The following is a 22,096-nucleotide window of genomic DNA, read 5'->3' as shown; positions in this document are numbered from 1 at the left end:
GTTTCTATTTCATTTATTTCTGCTCTAATCTTTATGATTTCTTTCCTTCTGCTAACTTTGGGTTTTGTTTGTTCTTCTTTCTCTAGTTCCTTTAGGTGTAGGGTTAGATTGTTTGTTTGAGATTTTTCTTGTTTCTTGAGGTAGGCTTGTATAGCTACAAACGTCCCTCTTAGAACTGCTTTTGCTGCATCCCATAGGTTTTGGATAGTCGTTTCATTGTCATTTGTCTCTAGGTATTGATTTCCTCTTTGATTTCTTCAGTGATCTCTTGGTTATTTAGTAACGTATTATTTAGCCTCCATGTATTTGTGTTTTTTACGCTTTTTCCCCTGTAATTGATTTCTAATCTCATAGCATTGTGGTCAGAAAAGATGCTTGACATGATTTCAATTTTCTTAAATTTACTGAGGCTTGATTTGTGACCCAAGATGTTATCTATCCTGGAGAATGTTCCATGCACACTTGAGAAGAAAGTGTAATCTGCTGTTTTTGGATGGAATGTCCTATAAATATCAATTAAATCTACCTGGTCTCTTGTGTCATTTAAAGTTTGTTTCCTTATTAATTTTCTGTTTGGATGATCTGTCCATTGGTGTTAAGTGAGGTGTTACAGTCCCCCACTATTATTGTGTTACTGTCGATTTCCTCTTTTATAGCTGTTAGCAGGTGCCTATGTATTGTGGTGCTCCTATGTTGGGTGCACATATATTTATAATTGTTATATCTTCTTCTTGGATTGATCCCTTGATCATTATGTAGTGTCCTTCCTTGTCTCTTGTAACATTCTTTATTTTAAAGTCTATTTTATCTGATATGAGTATTGCTACTCCAGCTTTCTTTTGATTTCCATTTGTATGGAATATCTTTTTCCATCCCCTCACTTTCAGTCTGTATGTGTCCCTAGGTCTGAAGTGGGTCTCTTGTAGACCGCATATATATGGGTATATATGTGTGTGTGTTTATATATATATCTTGTTTTTGTGTCCATTCAGCAAGCTTCTGTCTTTTGGTTGGAGCATTTAATCCATTCACGTTTAAGGTAATTATCGATATGTATGTTCCTATGACCATTTTGTTAATTGTTTTGGGTTTGTTTTTGTAGGTCCTTTTCTTCTCTTGTGTTTCCCACTTAGAGAAGTTCCTTTAGCATTTGTTGTAGAGCTGGTTTGGTGGTGCTGAATTCTCTTAGCTTTTGCTTGTCTGTAAAGCTTCTGATTTCTCCATCGAGTCTGAATGAGATCCTTGCTGGGTAGAGTAATCTTGGTTGTAGGTTCTTCCCTTTCATTACTTTAAGTATATCATGCCACTCCCTTCTGGCTTGTAGAGTTTCTGCTGAGAAATCAGCTGTTAACCTTATGGGAGTTCCCTTGTATGTTATTTGTCATTTTTCCCTTGCTGCTTTCAATAATTTTTCTTTGTCTTTAATTTTTGCCAACGTGATTACTATGTGTCTTGGTGTGTTTCTCCTTGGGTTTATCCTGTATGGGGCTCTCTGCGCTTCCTGGACTTGCGTGGCTGTTTCCCATGTTAGGGAAGTTTTCAACTATAATCTCTTCAAATATTTTCTCGGGTCCTTTCGCTCTCTCTTCTCCTTCTGGGACCCCTATAATGTGAATGTTGTTGCGTTTAATGTTGTCCCAGAGGTCTCTTAGGCTGTCTTCATTTCTTTTCATTCTTTTTTCTTTATTTTGTTCCGTGGCAGTGAATTCCACCATTCTGTCTTCCAGGTCACTTATCCATTCTTCTGCCTCAGTTATTCTGTTATTGATTCCTTCTTGTGTATTTTTCATTTCAGTTATTGTGTTGTTCATCTCTGTTTGTTTGTTCTTTAATTCTTCTAGGTCTTTGTTAAACATTTCTTGCATCTTCTCGATCTCTGCCTCCATTCTTTTTCCGAGGTCCTGGATCATCTTCACTATATTATTCTGAATTCTTTTTCTGGAAGGTTGCCTATCTCCACATCATTTAGTTGTTTTTCTGGGGTTTTATCTTGTTCCTTCATCTGGTACATAGCCCTCTGCCTTTTCATCTTGTCTATCTTTCTGCGAATCGCACCCAGGTTTTCTGACAGAAGACATTGTGCTCTCTCTACTATCCCATCCTTATGGCTTTGCCAACAATGGCAAACTACACACAGGTAAACAGTGCCTGAAATACAACACATACCTTGAGCATACTGGCTGCAAGACACAACCTCCTGAGGACTCAAGATTGGGGTCTGGGTATTGTTGGTTAGTATACGGATTCTTGCTTCCATCATCCCCATAGAAGCAAATGAGTAGCAGCTTCCACAAGACCCTGGTGATAGAAAAGAAAGTTATATAACCCAAGAGACCTTTGACGCACTCTAAAAGAATCATAGAAAACTTAAGTGCATGACATACATTAATATATTTATATTGAGTGTTGCTGTTTTTGTTCGTAAGGATCAGCACAATAAAAAAGATTCAATCAAATAATGCTACTGACCTTACAGGCAAACATTAAGATTTTAGTTTTTTCACCAAAAGGCAAACATTACTATACGGGGCTTTCCTTGAAAATATTTTGGGAGAAAAAAACCTCCTAACTTCTGCAAAGCATTTGACAGTATTCTTTTTTTTTTAACATCTTTATTGGTGTATAATTGCTTTAAAATGGTGTGTTAATTTTTGCTTTATAACAAAGTGAATCAGCTATACATATACATATATCCCCATATCTCCTCCCTCTTGCATCTCCCTCCCACCCTCCCTATCCCACCCCTCTAGGTGGTCACAAAGCACTGAGCTGATCTCCCTGTGCTATGCGGCTGCTTCCCACCGGCTATCTATTTTACATTTGGTAGTGTATATCTGTCCATGCCACTCTCTCAGTTCGTCCCAGCTTACCCTTCCCCCTCCCTGTGTCCTCAAGTCCATTCTCTATGTCTGCGTCTTTATTCCTGTCCTGCCCCTAGGTTCTTCAGAACCTTTTTTTTTTTTTTTTTAGATTCCATATATATGCGTTAGCATACAGCATTTATTTTTCTCTTTCTGACTTACTTCACTTTGTATGACAGTCTCTAGGTCCATCCACCTTACTACAAATAACTCAATTTCGTTTCTTTTTATGGCTGAGTAATATTCCACTGTATATATGCCACATCTTCTTTATCCATTCATCTGTCAATGGACACTTAGGTTGCTTCCATTTGACAGTATTCTTTTTTTTTTTAAATTTTATTTATTTATTTATTTATTTATTTATTTATTTATTTTTGGCTGTGTTGGGTCTTCGTTTCTGTGTGAGGGCTTTCTCTAATTTTGGCAAGCGGGGGCCACTCTACATCGCGGTGCACGGGCCTCTCACTATCGCGGCCTCTCTTGTTGCGGAGCACAGGCTCCAGTCGCGCAGGCTCAGTAGTTGTGGCTCATGGGCCTAGTTGCTCCGCGGCATGTGGGATCTTCCCAGACCAGGGCTCGAACCCGTGTCCTCTGCATTGGCAGGCAGATTCTCAACCACTGAGCCACCAGGGAAGCCCCTGACAGTATTCTTAATAATGCAGAAATGATTTACATTTGCAACATTCTGAGCCATCAAGTTGAGAGAAAATAATGGAGGGACACATATGAGCTAAGCTTTTAAATATCTCCAGAGAGGCATTTTCTAAAGCCCTTGTTGGGTGGAATTAACCCTAATAATGGCTCAGGTATGTATGTATTATAGTAGAGAGTTGGATTCAACCAGGTCAAGGAGGCAAAATACAATGAAGTCCAAGACGGTAAGAGAGTAATTATAATGATGGTTATGGTATTTAAGGTGGCCAATAAGGAAGTAAAGATATAAAGCAGATGGAGGTAGTGAAATGGAAAATAAATTGAAAATTAGCTGTATGGAGGTAGGGGAGAAGGGAAAAGAAAACAGCTTTATTTAATATGTAGATGCTCTGGCAAGACAAAATAAATTTACTTAAGAAGCATATGCTAGGAATATAGTTGCTGCTTCAAGAGAAGAAAAAATATTGTATTATGAAGTAATTTATATAAAAATATTTTTTATCTGTTTCTTCAATATGTGTGAGTAGAAGAAATAAATAAATACATAGAATAAAATATGGAATGTATGTAACAAAACTTGGATTTCCACTTGTTACAATTCTAGAAAGAAATGAACAGAACCTAATATCCCTATTATGATACAGCCTCTTTCACCTCTGCCACTGATACAAATTCTACATGGAGATATGCTTGCACCAAACCCAAGACACTGGTATTAAACCAAGTTGATATGTTATTCAAGTTACTAATATATTAGTTACCAAATTACTTGAATGGTAAGCACTCCCTTGTGCACGTAAAGTAAGACAAACGAACAGACAATATTACAATTCAAAACACTCATTCTACATAAAGAGAATGCTGCCTTTGTTCTCTTTAATAAGTCTGAATTTAGTTAGTGAATGTCTTCCTCCGAAAAGTATTAAGAAGAATTAAAAATATGAGGGGCACTGTTTTTCTCTTCTCCAGGTAACTGTTCATTCATGTCCCTCCCTGAGTACAAAGGAAAGCCAGGATACTCTATGCTCAGCCTCCAACATTCTTAAGCCTACTTGAATTACTTAATACTGTTTTCCTCAAACTAAATTGTGAATTTCCTCGAGTGTTTACAGGAAATGTTTTCTTCACCTTGATCCCTGATGCAATGAAGGAACTCATTGCATCTTTGTAGAAAGAAGAGTCAAATTATGAACAAGTGGATACATATTTATATCCAGGAAAGAAGGTTATTTCAATGGAAACAGTTAATATTTACTTTTAGTCCATTAGACCCCTATCATGCTGTAACTGCTACCATTCTGATGGTCCCCAAAATTCTCCCCATAAACATCTCAGATTTATCCATACTGCTTTTGCCACTGAGGGATCACCTAAATTATGAAGATTAGAAGAGAAACATTTGGAAAGGGGCCTTGGGATTCATCTAGTGTACAACCTACTCAATAATACATATACTGAGATTCAAAAAGAAGCACTGACCTGTCCAAAGTCAGAAAAATAAAGGGTGGCAGGTGCTAGCATCTAAATGTCTCCTAATGCAGAGCACTGTCTTTTTCCATTTATAGATCAGTATCTACTTTAAAGAATTTTCAAATTTCCTTTCCCTGTCTTCTAGTTACTAGATAGAATGAAATTAACTTGCACATTTTGTTTTCAAAACCATCCAAATAACACTATCCTTAGGACTCCTCTTTCAAATGACAGAATGTCAAAGAACTAGATGAGTGACAGTAAATGGCCAAGGTCAGTGTTCCTTTCTTGAGACATCAGGATCTTTCAATAAATAACGTCACAAGAGTCTAGAAATGGCCCCAATTTGGCCATTTAGCATTCTTGGCCCAGGGCAGCCACAGAAATAATCTCTCTTGGTATTAACTATTAAACCCTCATCATCTGACCATCCAGCATTGTGGGAGGGACAGGCCACATGCACATTCAAGGGCTCAGAATGTGCTCTGTTAACAGAGAAATCACAGGACTGAGGAAAGGAGATAACCTTCCTCAAGCCCTTGATGTTCCCAGAAGGTCAGCTGCCAAGGTAATTAATGCCTCTTCAAAAGTCAGGGCCAGAGTCTAGATTCTGTAAATCAACTATACTTCAGTAAACAAATAAGTAAATAAATAAACAATAAAAATAAATAAAAGGACCATTTTCTCTTAAGAAGACTACGGGGCAATAAAGAAGAAGGGGAGCCGATCCAGAGAAAGCTCTACAGTAATCAAATTTCCACAATCTCAAATAGATATGTGATTGTCTCATGGTTTAACTATATTCAGCTGTAACCTCTAACAGTGGAGAGAACACTGAACTGGGAGTAAGGAGCCAGGATTCTTTTTTTCCCTTCCCTCCCACCCTGTCACTCAGCTGTGTGACTCTGGGCAAGTCACTTGACCTTTTTGGCATTTCTTTTTATCTTGTGTGTAAAAGGAATAGGGTGGAGCAGTTTAATGGCCCCTGCCTTCCAGCTTTAATATAAACAGTAGTTAGAACAAGACTTAAATGAACTAGATTTTAAAGTTAGGAAAACCCTCTGCATTTCCTAATTAATGTGACCTGAAAGACATTCCCCTTCTCTCTTGAAGATACAATAATAAATAAAGACAGCACAGCTGGGAGAAGAACAAAGAAAGTCCATCTCTTGCAACTTCCTAGCTCTCTTCCCTCTCACACATCAAAGTAAATCCTGGCTACATGGCTCGTGCTTAGAGATGTTAACATGTGTAAAGGCAAGAATTTGCTCCCCCTGCCATATTTTTTTTTCATTAATCTTGATTTGCTCTCCGAATAGAGAAAAGTTGTGAATTCCCTTAACTGGGGGTAATTTTGAATTCTAGGTTATATAGAACACTGGTGTATTTAAGTTAGTGGAAATTTCCAAGCAGCCCAGTTAGTAGGAACAGAAAATAATTTTTTCCCAACCTAAAGTACAGAAAACCAAAAAGAAATCAAAAGAGGAACAACTAAGTACATTATTTTCTCAGACACCTAACAAGATACTACAGATGAGGGATCAATTTAAAAGCAATTAATCTGTCAAAGCCCTCTGTTTTTAAATTGCCCATGTCTGTACAAACCATATTTATAACACTCAAAGAATATGGAATATTAGAGATGACAATACCTTTAACTAAGTCACAAGAAAACCATTGTCAAAGGATCTAGCTTTAGAAAGTCTAATTTCCTTCCCCTGAATTATTATCTCATCAGTAGTCAATCATATATTTTGCGAAGTGAATGAAACTAAATATTTCTTTCAACCTTTTCCTAAAGAATTTTAAAAATGCCGTGTTAAAGCAGTTATCATATTGTATTTTAATGTTTTGCTTGCAGGTCTTGCTAAACTGTAGTTTCTAGGAGGAGGACCATGTCATATTGGTCTTTATGTCCTCAGCCATTAAAATTCCTGGACTTCCCTGCTGGCACAGTGGTTAAGAAGCAGGGGATTTGGGTTCAATCCCTGGTCCAGGAAAATCCCACATGTGCAGAGCAACTAAGCCCGTGCGCCACAACTACTGAGCCCGCACGCTCTAGGGCCTGTGTGCCGCAACTCCTGAGCCTGCGTGCTGCAACTACTGAAGCCCACGTGCCTAGAGCCGGTGCTTCACAACTAGACAAGCCACTGCAATGAAAAGCCCGCGCACTGCAACGAAGAGTAGCCCCTGCTCGTCACAACTAAAGAAAGTCTACGCGCAGCAGCAAAGACCCAACGCAGCCAAAAAAAAATTGCTAACATATTAGATACTCTATAAACACTGCAACACAGTGGAAACAACCATGTGCCAAGCCCTCAATAACCAACACTGGACATGCAGTATTTACTTAATCCTCTCCAATAAGGATAGGAAACCTGTTTGATGACAGAATAAATTTTAATCCTCTCTTAATGTCAAACCTTTAATCGACTTTCCATTCATTTCTCAATTACCTTCAAATTTCTCTCATTTCCAATCCCTCCTTTCCAAGGAAGCTATCTCCAGAAAAGGTAGGGATGGATTTCAGGACCCACACTTTCTCTAGAGCCAAAGAGTCCCAGAATAACTGGTACAAAGGAAAGACAAAGAGATGAGACCTCTGGTGTCAGATGAAGGACAGGAACACTGCTGCTGTAATACCTGCTCAAAGCTCCAGATATTCAGAACACTTTGCAAGAATTCAGTGAGGATGAACTGAAGGGTTGGTGGTGAATGTTGAGAAGTGGGAGAGGCTGATGAGCATTGAATTTTAGGAAAGGGGAAGGACAATTTATCTTTGGGTGTTACAAATTTATAATCCTCTCTCAGGAGACACTAATCAGAATGTTTCCAGACAGTAAATACTACACCCATTTTATAGTAACAAAGCAGTCATGTGTACAGTAATTATCTTCAAAAATGAGCTTAGAAGTAATAAACCTGAGTATTATATAAATGATTCTCCAATCACTGTTGGCTAAAATTTAGGATAAGATAATTTGCTCTCAAGTGCTATTAGAGGAAAAGTTATTAAATCTACTCATCCTGTATCCAATTTCCAAAAGTAACTGATAAAATGCAATTATAGTGATAATTTTGGTAAACCTGGGCTCTGCCTCCAGCCCACCATTCAGGAAGCTGAGTTAATACTTACCATTGTATGTCTTATCCTGGGGTAAAGTTAATTGAAAGGTCTTTACACAGCTCAAAAAATCTACTTTACCAGAAAAAAAATTTAAGGATTCATTTTCTGGGCTCCTATAGTAATTAAAAACTAAATGATGGGGGAGGAAAAGGGGGTATAGTGGGCAGACAGGTAGTAAAGAAGGATTCCAGCATAAAGAAGATGTGGTATATATACACAATGGAATATTACTCAGCCATAAAAAAGAAGGAAATATTGCCATTTGCAGCAACATGATGGTCCTAGAGATTATCATAATAAGTAAAGTAAATCAAAGACAAATATCATATATCACTTACATGTAGAATCTAAAAAATGATACAAATGAACTTATTTACAAAACAGAAACAGACTCACAGACGTAGAAAAAAAACTTGTGTTTACCAAAGGGGAAAGGGGGGGGATAAATTAGGAGTTTGGGATTAACAGATACACACTACTATATATAAAATAGATAAACAACAAGGACCTACTGTATAGCACAGGGAACTATATTCAATGTCTTTTAATAAACTATAATGGAAAAGAATCTGAAAAGGAATATATATATAAACTGAATCACTTTGCTGTACACCTGAAACTAATACAACATTGTAAATCTACTATACTTCAATTTAAAAAAAAAAAAAAAAAGGATTCCACCAAACCACTTGCAGAAGGAAGACAAGGAAGGCCAATTTTGGCTGCATGCAATTCTTTGTTTCTACACAAGTCTCTGTGACTAGGAGGGCAAATGAGTTTGGCTTACGTATCACTCTAATTTCATTAGCTACCTGGAACATACTGAGAAGGATACTGAAGAAATGCTGAGCTCCGCTGGAGAGATTATCTACTACCAAAGTCTGTCATGGACACAAAAAGAAGTGAGTATTCATTAGTTATATATTTTCCATTTCTTTACTAAAGTGGATCATACCTATTCACCTCTGTATCCCCAAAATCTGAGAGCCTGGCACATAGTAAATGTTCAATAAATATTTCAGAATGAATTAATGAAAAAAAAAAATCGGACTTTTTTTTTACCTTGGTTTCGAACAGGAGTAACAAAATTGGTACCATGAACATTTCTCCAGTCCCAGGATGCTGGCAAATGCAAAATCTTTTTCTGTATTTCAGCAGTTATTGGTGCAGGTTTGGGCCTAGGATGGAAATAGACATTTGATGTCAATATATATTCTTTCCTTTGAGGATGATTCCATGATTTCAACCACCTGGCTGGCTAGAATGTAGATTCAGATCCAAAGAGCACTTGTCTTATCAGTGTTTCAATGTGTCTATTATACAACGTGTCAATTATACAACTAAGTTGTATAAATTACCCATTTCTTTTTTCAGGATCTAGTAATTTTCCCCAGTGAAATAATATTGGTTTTGTATATTGCCATTGCTAATTTTAGTATGCCTAAATAGCTGCATTCTCTTACTTTTAATAGATTTTGACCAAGAAAGCAGATGTGAGAAATTGAAGATGGCCTACAAAGGATTTAGAGAAAATAGAGGAATTACTGATGTTTGACTCTGGAGATGGTGGCGATGGTAGCTGTAAAAGAAGTGAAGGCACAGAAATAAAATATCTAAGTAGAAGCAGGCAGACTAGCTCCATAAACAGATGAAAGTAAGACACAAAGATGGCCACAAATGGCTTTACCACTTACTACTGCTACTACTACACTACTGTGTAACATTCGTCAAAGACCTTAACATCTCAAAACTATGATCACCTCCTATTAAGATGGGTATAATCATGCCTACCGCAAAGGACTGTTATGAAAATTCAATGTAATAATGATTAACAAGTGCTTAAAACATGGCCTTGTCTCTGGTAAGTCCTAACTAAATTATTAAGCTATTACGATGATCACCACCACCATCATCATCATCCATGTCATTAAGACTAAATATGCTGCTGATACATTTAGGTGACTATCTGGCACAAAACAGGCAATTGTTAACTTCCTTCTTCCTAACATCCTATAAGGCAGAGTGTTTACCCATCAATGCACACACAGATAAAACAGAAGCAAGGTGACAACAAAGCTCAATGGTGTGAAAATGAAGACCGTGAAAGAGAAATTAGGGAGATGGAGAAGTGAGAATTACAAACGTCACAGGCACCCTATACATTATTGGCTCTCAATCATTTGGGTCCAGATTATTTTAAGAATCTGGAGAAAGCTCTGGACTCAGATGTCCATAAACGATACGTTTTTCTACAAGAGTTCTTCAGAAACATGGCACCTGACACATGGCAAAGCAGTTGGGTCTGAGGCTCAGTCTTCCAGACAGGAGTCCCAGTCTCCTGAGGCGCCAATGCTGACCCCACCTCCTCCGGGTGCTCCTTTGGCTTGTTACTGAACAGGTCTCAACTTCTTGTCTCACACAGATACAGGATGGCTCTTTCACTTTAGTGCATCTGAGAAGGAATACGATATGCTCCCATTCCCAATTTCGACTAACCAGAGCATCTCATAGACTAGTCATTCCTCAGAATACACTTTGAGAAGCACTGTATAAGATTCTTTTTAGATATGGGTAGAACTGTGAGAGAGACTACATCGTCTGCTAAATCCAGCTATAGTTTTGAGGGAATAAATCTACCAAATTCCTGACTATATTAATTCAAAGAATGATATAATTTTCCATAAGAAATACACCATGGGGTATATAAACTAAAGATGGGAAATGCCACTTCTGGCTGAAGGTAGCAGAGGTATTATTGATAAATATGGAATATTTTTTGCTGGACCTAAAAATAGAGAAAGGATTTTGAGATTTTTACAGGTGGCAAATTTGACACTTTCTATAGGTAAGTTCAGGGGTATATGAGGCAAAGGGAGTGTCATGAATGGAGGTAGATGAAAGTTTTCAGTAATTTTCTGTCATATTATTTGAAAGCAGGTCAAGGTAGTCAATACAGTTATGGGCAAATTTAGGTGGCTTTGATTACCAGGCTAAATTTATTCATTAGACAATAGGTAGTAACCCAATCATAGCTGGGTATAAGAAGATGTAACAGGCAGTATTTCACAGAATGGCTAAGAATGGGGACAGGGAGGGGTAGAAACCAAAGAGAGAGAAGGCAGGAAGCTGACTCATCATACAGGAGAGAGATGACAAAGCCCTAAGCCAAAGTGTAGAAAATGGAAAGAGAGTAAAGGAAAGGGCAGATGCTGTGAAAGCAAAACCCATAAATAGGGCTTGGAGAACATCCGAGTATGTATGAATAGGAAAGGGAGATGGTCAGAGGAAAGATAACATAAAAAGTCTAAGTTAGGATGACCAATAAAATGATGAACAGCCCAGGGAGGAGGATATCAATTGATACACATATCTTTATTAGTGATAAAGAGATGTGCTTTATTACCTTGGAATCCTCCGGCTGTGGCCACCACCTCTCCTAATCATCTCTTTCAGGGTAAGAGTCTCATATTCCATGTATGCGGTCGCAGTCCAAGACTTCTGAATGGCATTGATAGCGTTCACAAAGTTGTGGTTGTATTTGTAGAGCCTATTAGAATACCTGCCAGCAAAAGTAAGACAGCTTCAGATACACTCTTTACTGATGTAAATAGATCCCGTTAAAATAGGCCGTCTTATACTGTGGGCCTGAGTGGAAAGTGGTATAATCTTTCAGGAAGGCAACTGGATATGTCAATCTCTATTATCTCTACACCTGTATCTGTATCAATAGCCTAGAATTGGAATGTGTCCTATGAAAATAAAAGTTCAAGTGAACTAAGATGTATGTATAAGGATGTTCAGTGAAACATTTTTATACTAGTGATAGATTATAAACATATATATTCTAAGATAAGGGATGGATTAAATAAATAATGGTACTTCATTTGCTATATAGTTTATTTAGTAAAAATGTCTGGAAGATTATTTAGTGATATGGAAGACTTCACACTATATTAAACAAAAAAGCAGAATATCAAAGAAGCTTATACAGAATTAATCAATTTTTGTGAAAATGTACATTTATATTTATACCACAAGTACATACAACCATGGTTATCTGAGTGGTGACATAGGATCATCATCTTTCCCCCACCCACTACAATTTCTACAATGTACCTTTTAAACTTTGTAATAATAAAAAAAAAGGTGGGGGGGAGGACAGCAAAACTGTATACAATATATATATAAGCATGGCAAGCATTATAACCACATGATGGAAAAAAAAAATGGTTCCATAGGGACATTTGGTTTATATCCTTGTTACTCAAATTTGGTTCTTGAGCCAGTACCAGCAGAAGCACCTGGAAGCTTGCTAGAAATGCAGACTCTAAGTATACAACCCAGGCCACCTGAATCAGAATCTACATTTTTAACAAGATCCCCAGATGATTCACAGCAACATTAAAATCTGAAAGGCACTGGTTTACCTGATGCCAAATGCTTGGATACCGATGTAAACAAGTCTAACACACAAAGAGCATGTTTACAAAGCAAAAAAACTGAGGGAGTTGATTATTCATTTAACTTAAACATGTATCTCACGCATGTGCCAGGTGCTAGGAATTACAGAATTCACCATGTTATTTCTACTAAAAAGATTCTGGCCGCAGAGTAGCTAAGCCCGTGAGCCACAACTACTGAGACTGCGCGCTAGGGCCCGTGAGCCACAACTACTGAAGCCTGTGCGCCTAGAGCCCGTGCTCCACAACAAGAGAAGCCACCGCAATGAGAAGCCCACACACTGCAACGAAGAGTAGCCCCCGCTCGCCGCAACTAGAGAAAGCCCGCGCGCAGCAACAAAGACCCAACGCAGCCATAAGTAAATAAATAAATAAATAAATAACATTCTGTAACTTAAGTGTGACTCACTATCCAAGACTTTCATTAATATTCAATTATGCAAAGCAAGATATACCTAACCTGAGTAACATGTTAGGCATATTTTGAACTTTTCTTTCTAATTTAGATGTTCACAGAGAGAGTATTTTGATATAGTCAAAAAACCTGGGAGCACTGAAAATAATAAGAAAAATGTGCAACCACATTGATAATGTTTTAATGTTTTTATCAAAATCCTTTCCCATTTGTTGCAAAATGTGAAACCAGAGAGGTACCTTTATTAAATAGATTATAAAACTGCCTGTATTATATTTCTGACAACACTAACACACAACAAAAGCCACTTACAGTTGTTGTTTCTTAAGACACAGGAATATATTTTAAATTGTAAATGTCTATCTTGAAATCAGATCATTAAGAGCTGAAAGGCCTTGATGGTAATTTAGTCCTAAATGCTTACTTTACAAGTGAGGCAACATAGATTCTCAGCACTCCGGTTAGTAGCTTCTTCACTAAATGAGGCAATGTTTGAAATGTCAGCAAAGTACATAGTACACAGTGTATCCTAAGTGGTAGGGTGAAAAGTGAACAGCTTCATAGGAAATGTGTTGCTCAAGGATCAATCCAAACAAAGCAATTTAAAATCTAAGTTCAAAATGGAGGGGATGAATTAGTCTAAATCTTGGGGAGTACTTCCCCAGACAAGTGCAATTTGTCCTCTTTGAACTCATGTCCCCCCCACCTTCTCTGCTGCAGAGTCATTCACTGCCAGTGTGGTCTGGCTTTGGATGATTTGTTCGTGTACACTTTCAGTGGATTTCACAACCAAACAAAACAAAATTTGCTACTGCTAATATTTACCTTTTCCTTCCAAACTAATAAAAGTCTGAAATCTCTTGGGTGGTTCATAGTTACTTAAACTGGACCTAACTCAACAAAAACTTTAACTGAAAGTTATATACTGAATTGTGTCCTCCTCAAATTCATGAGTTCAAGTTCCAATCTCCAGTACATCAGAATGTGACTGTATTCAGAGATAGGGTCTTTAAAGAGGACATGAAGGTTAAATGAGGTCATATGGGTGGGCCCTAATCCAATATGACTGGTGTACTTTTAAGAAATGGAGATTAGGACACAGACAGGATGACCATGTAGGACAACAGTGAGCAGCCATCTGCAAGCCAGGGACAGTGGCCTCAGAAGAAACTAAACCTGCTGACACCTTATCTTGGACTTATAGCCTCCAGAATTGTGAGAAAGTAAGTTTCTGTTGCTTAAACCATTCAGTCTGTGGTACACTGTTATGGCAGCCCCAGGAAACTAATGTACTACATAAATACTAAGAACTTTAATTTCAGTTGTTTATGTCCTTGTTTAAAACTTATGTTCAATTAGCATCACCTATATTTGTTGCAACATAAACATCCGTATCTACAAGTATTATGCAACATATTATTACATGGCAATAATAAAATGACTTTTCTGTAAAAGTCACTGCAATTCTGTGGCCCTTTATATAAATATTCTTTAAAGCTATCATTGGTCCATTACTTTTGAAGTACTTTGAAAAACTACTTGCTTCTCTGTTATATCACTCAACGTATTTTTCCAGGAAAGTTGTACATAACATGGCTTATGCTTCTAAGTCAAATAAATTTTATATAATCAAATTAAATTTTCCAAGAATTAATATAGACACATACTTATACATATTATAAAAAACTAAATGTATCTTTCATTTACGAGAACTCACTTTTCCTGGAGATTCTCAAGGTGTGCTGTGTTCACGTTCACATTCTCAAAGGTATTTCCCTCCTTCTTTCCCGTGAAACAAGCCCAGTTCCTGCCCAGCACATCATGCACCCAGCCAGTCATGGTTTCATGGCAGTAACTAGTTACCTTGCCGCCCTCTTCTTTATACTGCAATCAAATAAGAAAAGGAAAAGCCAAGTGAATCTGTGCTCCTCTCCCAGGTCTGCTTCCTTGTCTCCCATTCACAGTAAAGATGCCCCTTTTTTGTTTCATCTTAGGCATCAGCCACTGCCAACCAAAACAAAAACTGAGAGGTTTCAGTTTGCGAACCATTCTAGAAAAGGAAGAGAAATAAACTTTTCTACGATTAGCATCACTGATTACCAAGCAAAATTTACACAACAAACACTTCTGGGGAACGAAAGGCAGGGAAAGAAACTAACATTTTAGAGCATCTACCCCATTCCAGGCATTTTACAAAAGTTACCTCATTAAGCCTATGAGGAGACAGGCACCAATATTCCCATTTTACCAGTGAGTAAGTGGAGGTTCAGCTCAGAGAGGATAAGTAGCCCCTACCTAAGGTAACAGAGCTGTGAAGTGACAGAAACAAAATTCTGTTCAGTTTGTCAGACTATACTTTTCCACTCAGAGAAGATATATTCCAGCAAAGTACAAGAACATATGGTGAAAATTTTTTCTTCTGTTAACCTCCCAATTTATTAGCATATTCTAATCATGAGGGAGTTAAAGTAACCTGATTATTAAATATTCTCTCCACTTTATTTCACTAATATGGCCCGTTGTCTTATGTCGATGTTAACACTGAAAAATAACTGCAGTTGACCCTTGAACAACGCAGGGGCACCGACTCTGCACAGTCAAAAATCCACATACTACTTTATAGTCAGCCATTCCTATCCTGGGCCCTGCTTCCAAGGAATCAACCAGCCTCGGCTCATGTAGTACTGAAGTACGTATTTATGGGAAAAAAATCTGCATATAAGTGGACCCGCGTAGTTCAAACCCATGTTGTGCAAGGGTCAACTGTATATAGTGATAGATCTAGGATCTGAACTCAGATGCTTCAGCTCCAGAGCCTAAAAACCCTAAAAAAGGATATATAATCCAGAATGAGAGCGGAGAGCATGGGAGGAAGAAAGGAAAACAATGCACGCTAAATTTCTTTATGAAGGGACTTGGATACAGACAATTTCAGGCATTGACTTAATTTAACAGAACAGAAGCACAAAAGCAGTCAAAGGCAACACAAACGAATCAGCACGGCAAGCAGCTGTTTCAGTGCTTTTCTTTACAAAAGTACACGGTTGGTTTTGGCCCTCAAGATGTAGTTTGTGAACTCAATCTAATATAATGGATGCTACTTTACCTATGCTGAGGGGGTGGCAAACTTCTTTTTAAGGGCCAAACAGTAAATGCAGGTTATCAGTCCTCTGTCATCACCACTCAACTCTACCACTGCAGTGTGAAAGGTACACAGGAAATGCATAAGTGAATGAACTACATTGTGTTCCAATAAAACTTCATTTACAAAAACAGACTTATAGTTTGCAAACCCCAAGTTTAAAAGAATGTGTAGGCTAAACTACACTTAAAGGTAAAACTACCTTACTGCATCAGACTCTGAATTCAAATCATATTGAGGCATAGAGTTAAAAATGTATGGCCTTAGAATTCAAAAGAGCTAGGTCTGAATCCTGGGATTCACTGCCACTAAACTACACAAGATTAAGTTACTTTGGGCTATTCATATGTACATTTTGCTTCTTCCTTGGTGGTTCATAACACTGTGAAGCCAGTCTCCCTACCTCTGGCTAAGAATATCTCCACTAGCATGAGTTTGGCCCACCACTCCTTATTTCCCTGTTAAAGCCCCAACTCAGGATACAGGAACACTGAAATAAAGGCCTAGGACATGACCAGGCTGCAACACCGGAGGGTATGTTGTGTGAAAAGGTTAATAAAGTTTATATTTATTATGCTGAACTATCTGTAACTACTATTTTTATAGATCAAAAACTGTTCGATATTGGCAACCTCGTATGATGCACTTGTAGAAATTGTCAAATACACATAAATGAAAAAAAAAAGGCTAAACACAGGAAGATGTTCATTACAGTAGAAGAGGCTAGGGAAGGCTGCTTGCTTTTATAAATACGGTGTTACTGGAACACAGCCAGACCCACTTGTTTATAGTATTGAATATCTTATCTCTGGCTGCTTTGGTGCTACAGCAGCAGGACTGAGGAGCTCCCACAGAGACCATAAGGCTCACAAAGCCTAAAACATTTACTATCTGACCCTGTTAAGAAAAAGTTTGCTGACCTCTCTGCATAGAACAATTTAAAAAAAAAAGAAAACCTGGGAATTCCCTGGTGGTCCAGTGGTTAGGACTCCACGCTCTCACAGCCAAGGGCCCAGGTTTGATCCCTGTTTGGGGAACTAAAATCCCACAAGCTGTGCGGTGCAGCCGAAAAAAAAAAGAAAGAAAGAAAAACAACCTATGATGTATTAAGAGGCAAAAAACTACAAAATAGTACCTAAGTGGAGTGCAAATAAGTAAAATTTTTATGAAATATGATTTTTAAAAAATGAAAGGTGAAAATGGTCTTTGGGTCGGATTTTCTTGGTTATTTACAAAATGAAGATAGTTATATACATTTCGTGAAATTCATCACTTTAAAAAATATTCCTATTTCCTAAGGATAAGAAACATAGCCTACAAAGCCCTCGAAGAGGACACCTACGAAGGATGGTCCAGATGTTGCTAGAGACTAACTCTGACCTGTCTAGGATTATGATTACACTTCCTGAAAAAAACCATGATTTATATAACCTATTTTGTACTTTGCTAAGTTCTTTCACTTATTTATCAAATGCTTATTGGCCACATAATATTTCCCAGGCATCATGCTAGATGCTAGGTGCTAGGCACACATGCACATATGTATTGATGCAGCCCCCAGACCTTAAGATGCTGGGAATTCAATGAAATAAATAAACATGTAAATAATGTGGTTATTTATTTGAACCCAAATCATGTGGTCCAGCAAGTTAACCATGCTTGAAAAAGCCTGGGAAATTTCCCCACCTAAGCAGAAAATTTAGATCACAGATGAAATGACTTTCCCAATGTACCAAAAGAGTCAGGGGCATTCAAGTTAGAAGAAATGGGCCCCATGTTTCTCATCAGTGTGGTTTTTGTTCACCTAGTTGGCACAACTTATAAGCATGATGGCTAACACCAAATGAACTTCCCCTGTGAGGGAAAGGCTGATTTGTTATTTTGATTGGAGGGGGAAAAATATCACTGAAGCATGACCGATTGTGCTAAAGATCCTTACCATTCATATTTGTTCAACAACGCTATACCCTTCACCATCAATATTACAGAACTACAGGACCTTACCATTTACCTATCACATCATACTTTATAAACATTTTACAGATTACTCAGAAATCTTAGAGGTTCAAGAGAACATAAAGATAATACAGTCTCAGGGGACAAAAAAAAGAGACCTAAAAGAGATGGTTGAACTAGAATTTATAACAAAGCATTCTTCCCAAGTACCATGCAACATTTCTTCATACACTTTGTCTTCTCACAAAGTGCTAGAGAAATAAACATACAGGTCAACTGCCAAAAACATGGAGAGGAGATACCTAGAAACCATGCAGGAAAGGCTTAAGCAATTTGCAAAGGGTTTTCATCTATATCATGTGAGCCTCACAATGATCTTTTGGGGTAATAGGCATTATGTTTTTCATGGGAAAAAAAAAAGTGACTTTGCAAAGTTAGAGAACAGAGAATTAAAATATGAGTTTAAAGGTTACAAGAATCATTGCTTTATTCATTATTTCCTTTAAAAAAAAAGGCTGGAAAGTAATTGGCTCTCATGAGTCAGATCCAAATTGTTGCCCAAGACCCTTTTTAGGGGTCACCTAAATTCTCCAGTAGCCCTAAATGGTGATTTCCCACTATTCAGGTGTCTATGTTGTCCTGACTAGTCCAGTCTTTTTACCCTTTCTGTCAAGGGTTTTTGATACAGGGCAGAGGTAAAGGACGTGGTCTGCAGTCTCGACTACCTGGACTGGATCCAGCTCTGCCACTTACTGGCTGTGTGATCCTGAACAAGTTACTTACCCTCTCTGTACTTTCAGTGTCCTCATCTATAAAATCAGGATGATGATAACAGACTCAACCTCATAGGTTGTATTTTATATATACTAACCCATTTAATTTTCATAGCCTGTGAGGGTTGTTCTTTCCACATAACCACTGTGAGAAGAGGATTTTTTGTTTATTCATTAACTAGGACACTGGCACTAGAAAGCAATTAGTTATTGAATGAGTGAATAAATAAATGAATAATAGAAAGAACAACAAATGCCAAGTCCTATTTAAACAATAACACAAGAAACTTAGAAAAATTTATAATTAAAGGAAGTGTGACACTTTTATAATTAAAAGAAATTTATAATTAAAAGAAGTGGGTCAGGGGCTTCCCTGGTGGCACAGTGGTTGAGAGTCTGCCTGCTAATGCAGGGGACACGGGTTCGAGCCCTGGTCTGGGAAGATCCCACATGCCTCGGAGCAACTAGACCTGTGAGCCACAACTGCTGAGCCTGCACTTCTGGAGCCTGTGCTCCGCAACAAGAGAGGCCGCTATAGTGAGAGGCCCGTGCACCGCGATGAAGAGTGGCCCCCGCTCGCTGCAACTAGAGAAAGGCCTCACACAGAAACGAAGACCCAACACAGCCAGCAATCAATCAATCAATCAATTAGTCAATCAGTAAATAGAAGTGGGTCACAGAGACCCAAGTTCTGACTTCTCGTATTACTTCAGAAATGTCAGTTTTCCTCCCCAAACCTCAGCTTCCCTACTTGTAAATATAAATTGACCTGAAAGTTCCAAAATATCCCTTCAAGTTTCCTAATTACACAGTCCTTACATCTGTGGATTTCTTATTTATTATTCACAAAACCAGGTAAATAATTTAGACATACTCCTTACTTATACAGAATATTTATACATTCTAAGTAACCCTAAATAATCCTAAAACACTACAACTGTTTTTACTTAAGCAAATTACTAAGAGATGCTATCCATTATGTACCACTTCTTATACATTAAATTGATGGAATTATTTTCCATTTAAAATTTTTATTTTATTTTATTCTGTAGTTTTCCCAGTCTAAAACAATTCAGTCTTCTTTTAGAACCTGAAATTACCTTATGAAAGGTAGGACAGGACTGTGATACCACTATGCAGGACAGCTACAACTTAGTAGAAAAGAGATATTTAACCCCCCCAGAAGCCAAGTACTCAGTACCTTAATTTGAGAGGACCACACACTGTGCCCCCATTATTTTCTTGATTTGAATGTTCTCAGTGTTTGTCATTTTTCCTGCTATTGTAAAATGCATCTTTTGTGATTTCTGACATTATTACCAATTAAGAAGTTGAAGTTTTGGCCACACTATCCAGCTTGAAATGTAGCTTAATTTTTTTTCTAAGGGTTTTCATTTATTTTATTTATATAAACATCAGTCTCTGAATACTGCCTTGCACAGATGGCATAATTTAAGTTTCTATTCATTTATGCCAACTTCTATTGCAACAAATAGATAATTGCATAAAATCTGAAGAAATTCCAAACCCTAGCACTTGAGTTTAGAAAACTACTAGGATTCAGTAAATCTCCATTTGCTTCTTCAAGATTACCACTGGGTTGCCAAACATTCTTGAAACCACCTTTCTTCAATTTCCCATTCACTTTATCAATTCTCCAATTCCATCCAATTACCTACTAATGTTAACCAATTGAAAAAGAAAAGGTTGGGATATTTTAGAACTGAAGTTATTTATCCTGGATCTCTTTCTCAACTGCTTTTTGACACTAAGGGGGGGAAAAACCACTTATACCTTTTGTTCCACTGGTTTCCTGATTATACATAGCAAATATTTGAATACTTCCTTTATGTAATGCACTAGCTATGAGAAAAATGCACTTTAGTAAAAAAGGACTTTGCCCTTTAAATCCCTGTTCTGCCACTTATCATTTACGTAACCTTGAGCAAGTCACAACTAAGGAGCCTCAGTTTCTTCAGCTGATAATGGGAATGATATCTACTTCACTGGATTCCTATCGAGGATAAGGATGACACTGAAGTTTGAAGAGTTTAAAAAGTTATAAAACACTAAACAAGTAACAATATAAACACTACCAACTGTTACCACATGGGATACAAAGCCATTTAAGACTTTACTCATGCTGTCAAAGAACTTATACTCTAGCCCAAACTGTCAACTGAGCAGTTGATACGGGTTTTATCCTGTCAACCAGTGATTTTCCAAAATGAGAAGACAATCCATTAAAATATTAGAAAGAAAAATCTTATAATTTCTATTTCTATTTGTAACATAGAAATAAAATTGAAAACCAACCTCCACTATTATTTAATATACAAAGCAACACTGATAACCCCACTCAGTTCCAATGTCAGATGTTCACCTGTTATATGCAGTATGCTGCCTAAAGATGGTTATTAGGACACAGCACATTCCCTTTTACGTGTGCCTGCTTAAACTCACTTATGTACATCTGATGTAATTAAGCTAACTCGCACAAAATGAACAAGTGGCTTAAAATAATACTTGCAAAGAAACCAGGATTTGCAAATACTAATGAAGTAAATATAAGAAAATAACAAAGCTTACATTTGCCCTATTCCTGGTACGAGTTTTTGAAAACATGTTTTGAAATGGTTCCATCGTTGTGGTATTCACTTTTTAATCTGTTTTATCAATAAAGCAAATGTCTCCGTTTTAAAATTTGCCCATTGAATTGTCATCATTTAACATCATTTAAATACCAAACAGTAATTCTTCTAAACTCTACCAGTGACACTTTCATACTTTTAACAAAATGTGTCAAAATTAAAATTCTTTACTTGAAACATTTTAACTAGAAAATTGTTTCCAAATGTTGAAAATTGGCAGTAATAAAAATGATGGGATAACAGAAATCCTTACATTGCTTTTGGCAACAAAATCATGATAATGAAACATAGTTTTACATTGTTTCCAAAGAATATCATAATGAGATATATTTTGGCAGGACATGTTTTTGTGACAATAAGTAAATCAAATATTTAATCATTTAATATTATTTCATGTTCGATAGCAAACATGTTAGTATAGTAGTGCATGTATATAATTTTTTAAGTGTATGTATACATACTGTGGAATACCTATTAAAAATTTGGACATCTAGGTCTAATCCATCAATATCATTCACCATTTCAGAAAAGAACACCTTGCATGAAGTTAAATGGTTTGATGATACACCATACAGAGAGATTAC

General features: G+C 37.2%; 1 protein-coding gene across 1 annotated transcript in view; it reads right to left on the bottom strand.

Annotated features, from left to right (window-relative positions):
- CTSC (cathepsin C) overlaps positions 1–22,096 on the bottom strand; it is a 41,364-nt gene that overhangs the window by 5,770 nt on the left and 13,498 nt on the right. Inside the window, exons 3-6 of the mRNA XM_059930614.1 lie at positions 14,708–14,874; positions 11,519–11,674; positions 9,178–9,293; positions 2,167–2,298 (exon numbers count right to left, since the gene is read on the bottom strand). Of these exons, the coding sequence (XP_059786597.1) occupies positions 2,167–2,298; positions 9,178–9,293; positions 11,519–11,674; positions 14,708–14,874 (571 nt within the window). The remainder of the gene's footprint in view (positions 1–2,166; positions 2,299–9,177; positions 9,294–11,518; positions 11,675–14,707; positions 14,875–22,096) is intronic.

Source organism: Balaenoptera ricei, chromosome 8 (assembly GCF_028023285.1).
Source record: "Balaenoptera ricei isolate mBalRic1 chromosome 8, mBalRic1.hap2, whole genome shotgun sequence".
NCBI classification, from domain to species: Eukaryota; Metazoa; Chordata; class Mammalia; order Artiodactyla; family Balaenopteridae; genus Balaenoptera; species Balaenoptera ricei.
Note: the sequence above shows the minus strand (reverse complement) of the source record. Positions and strands in the feature narration are given on the sequence as shown.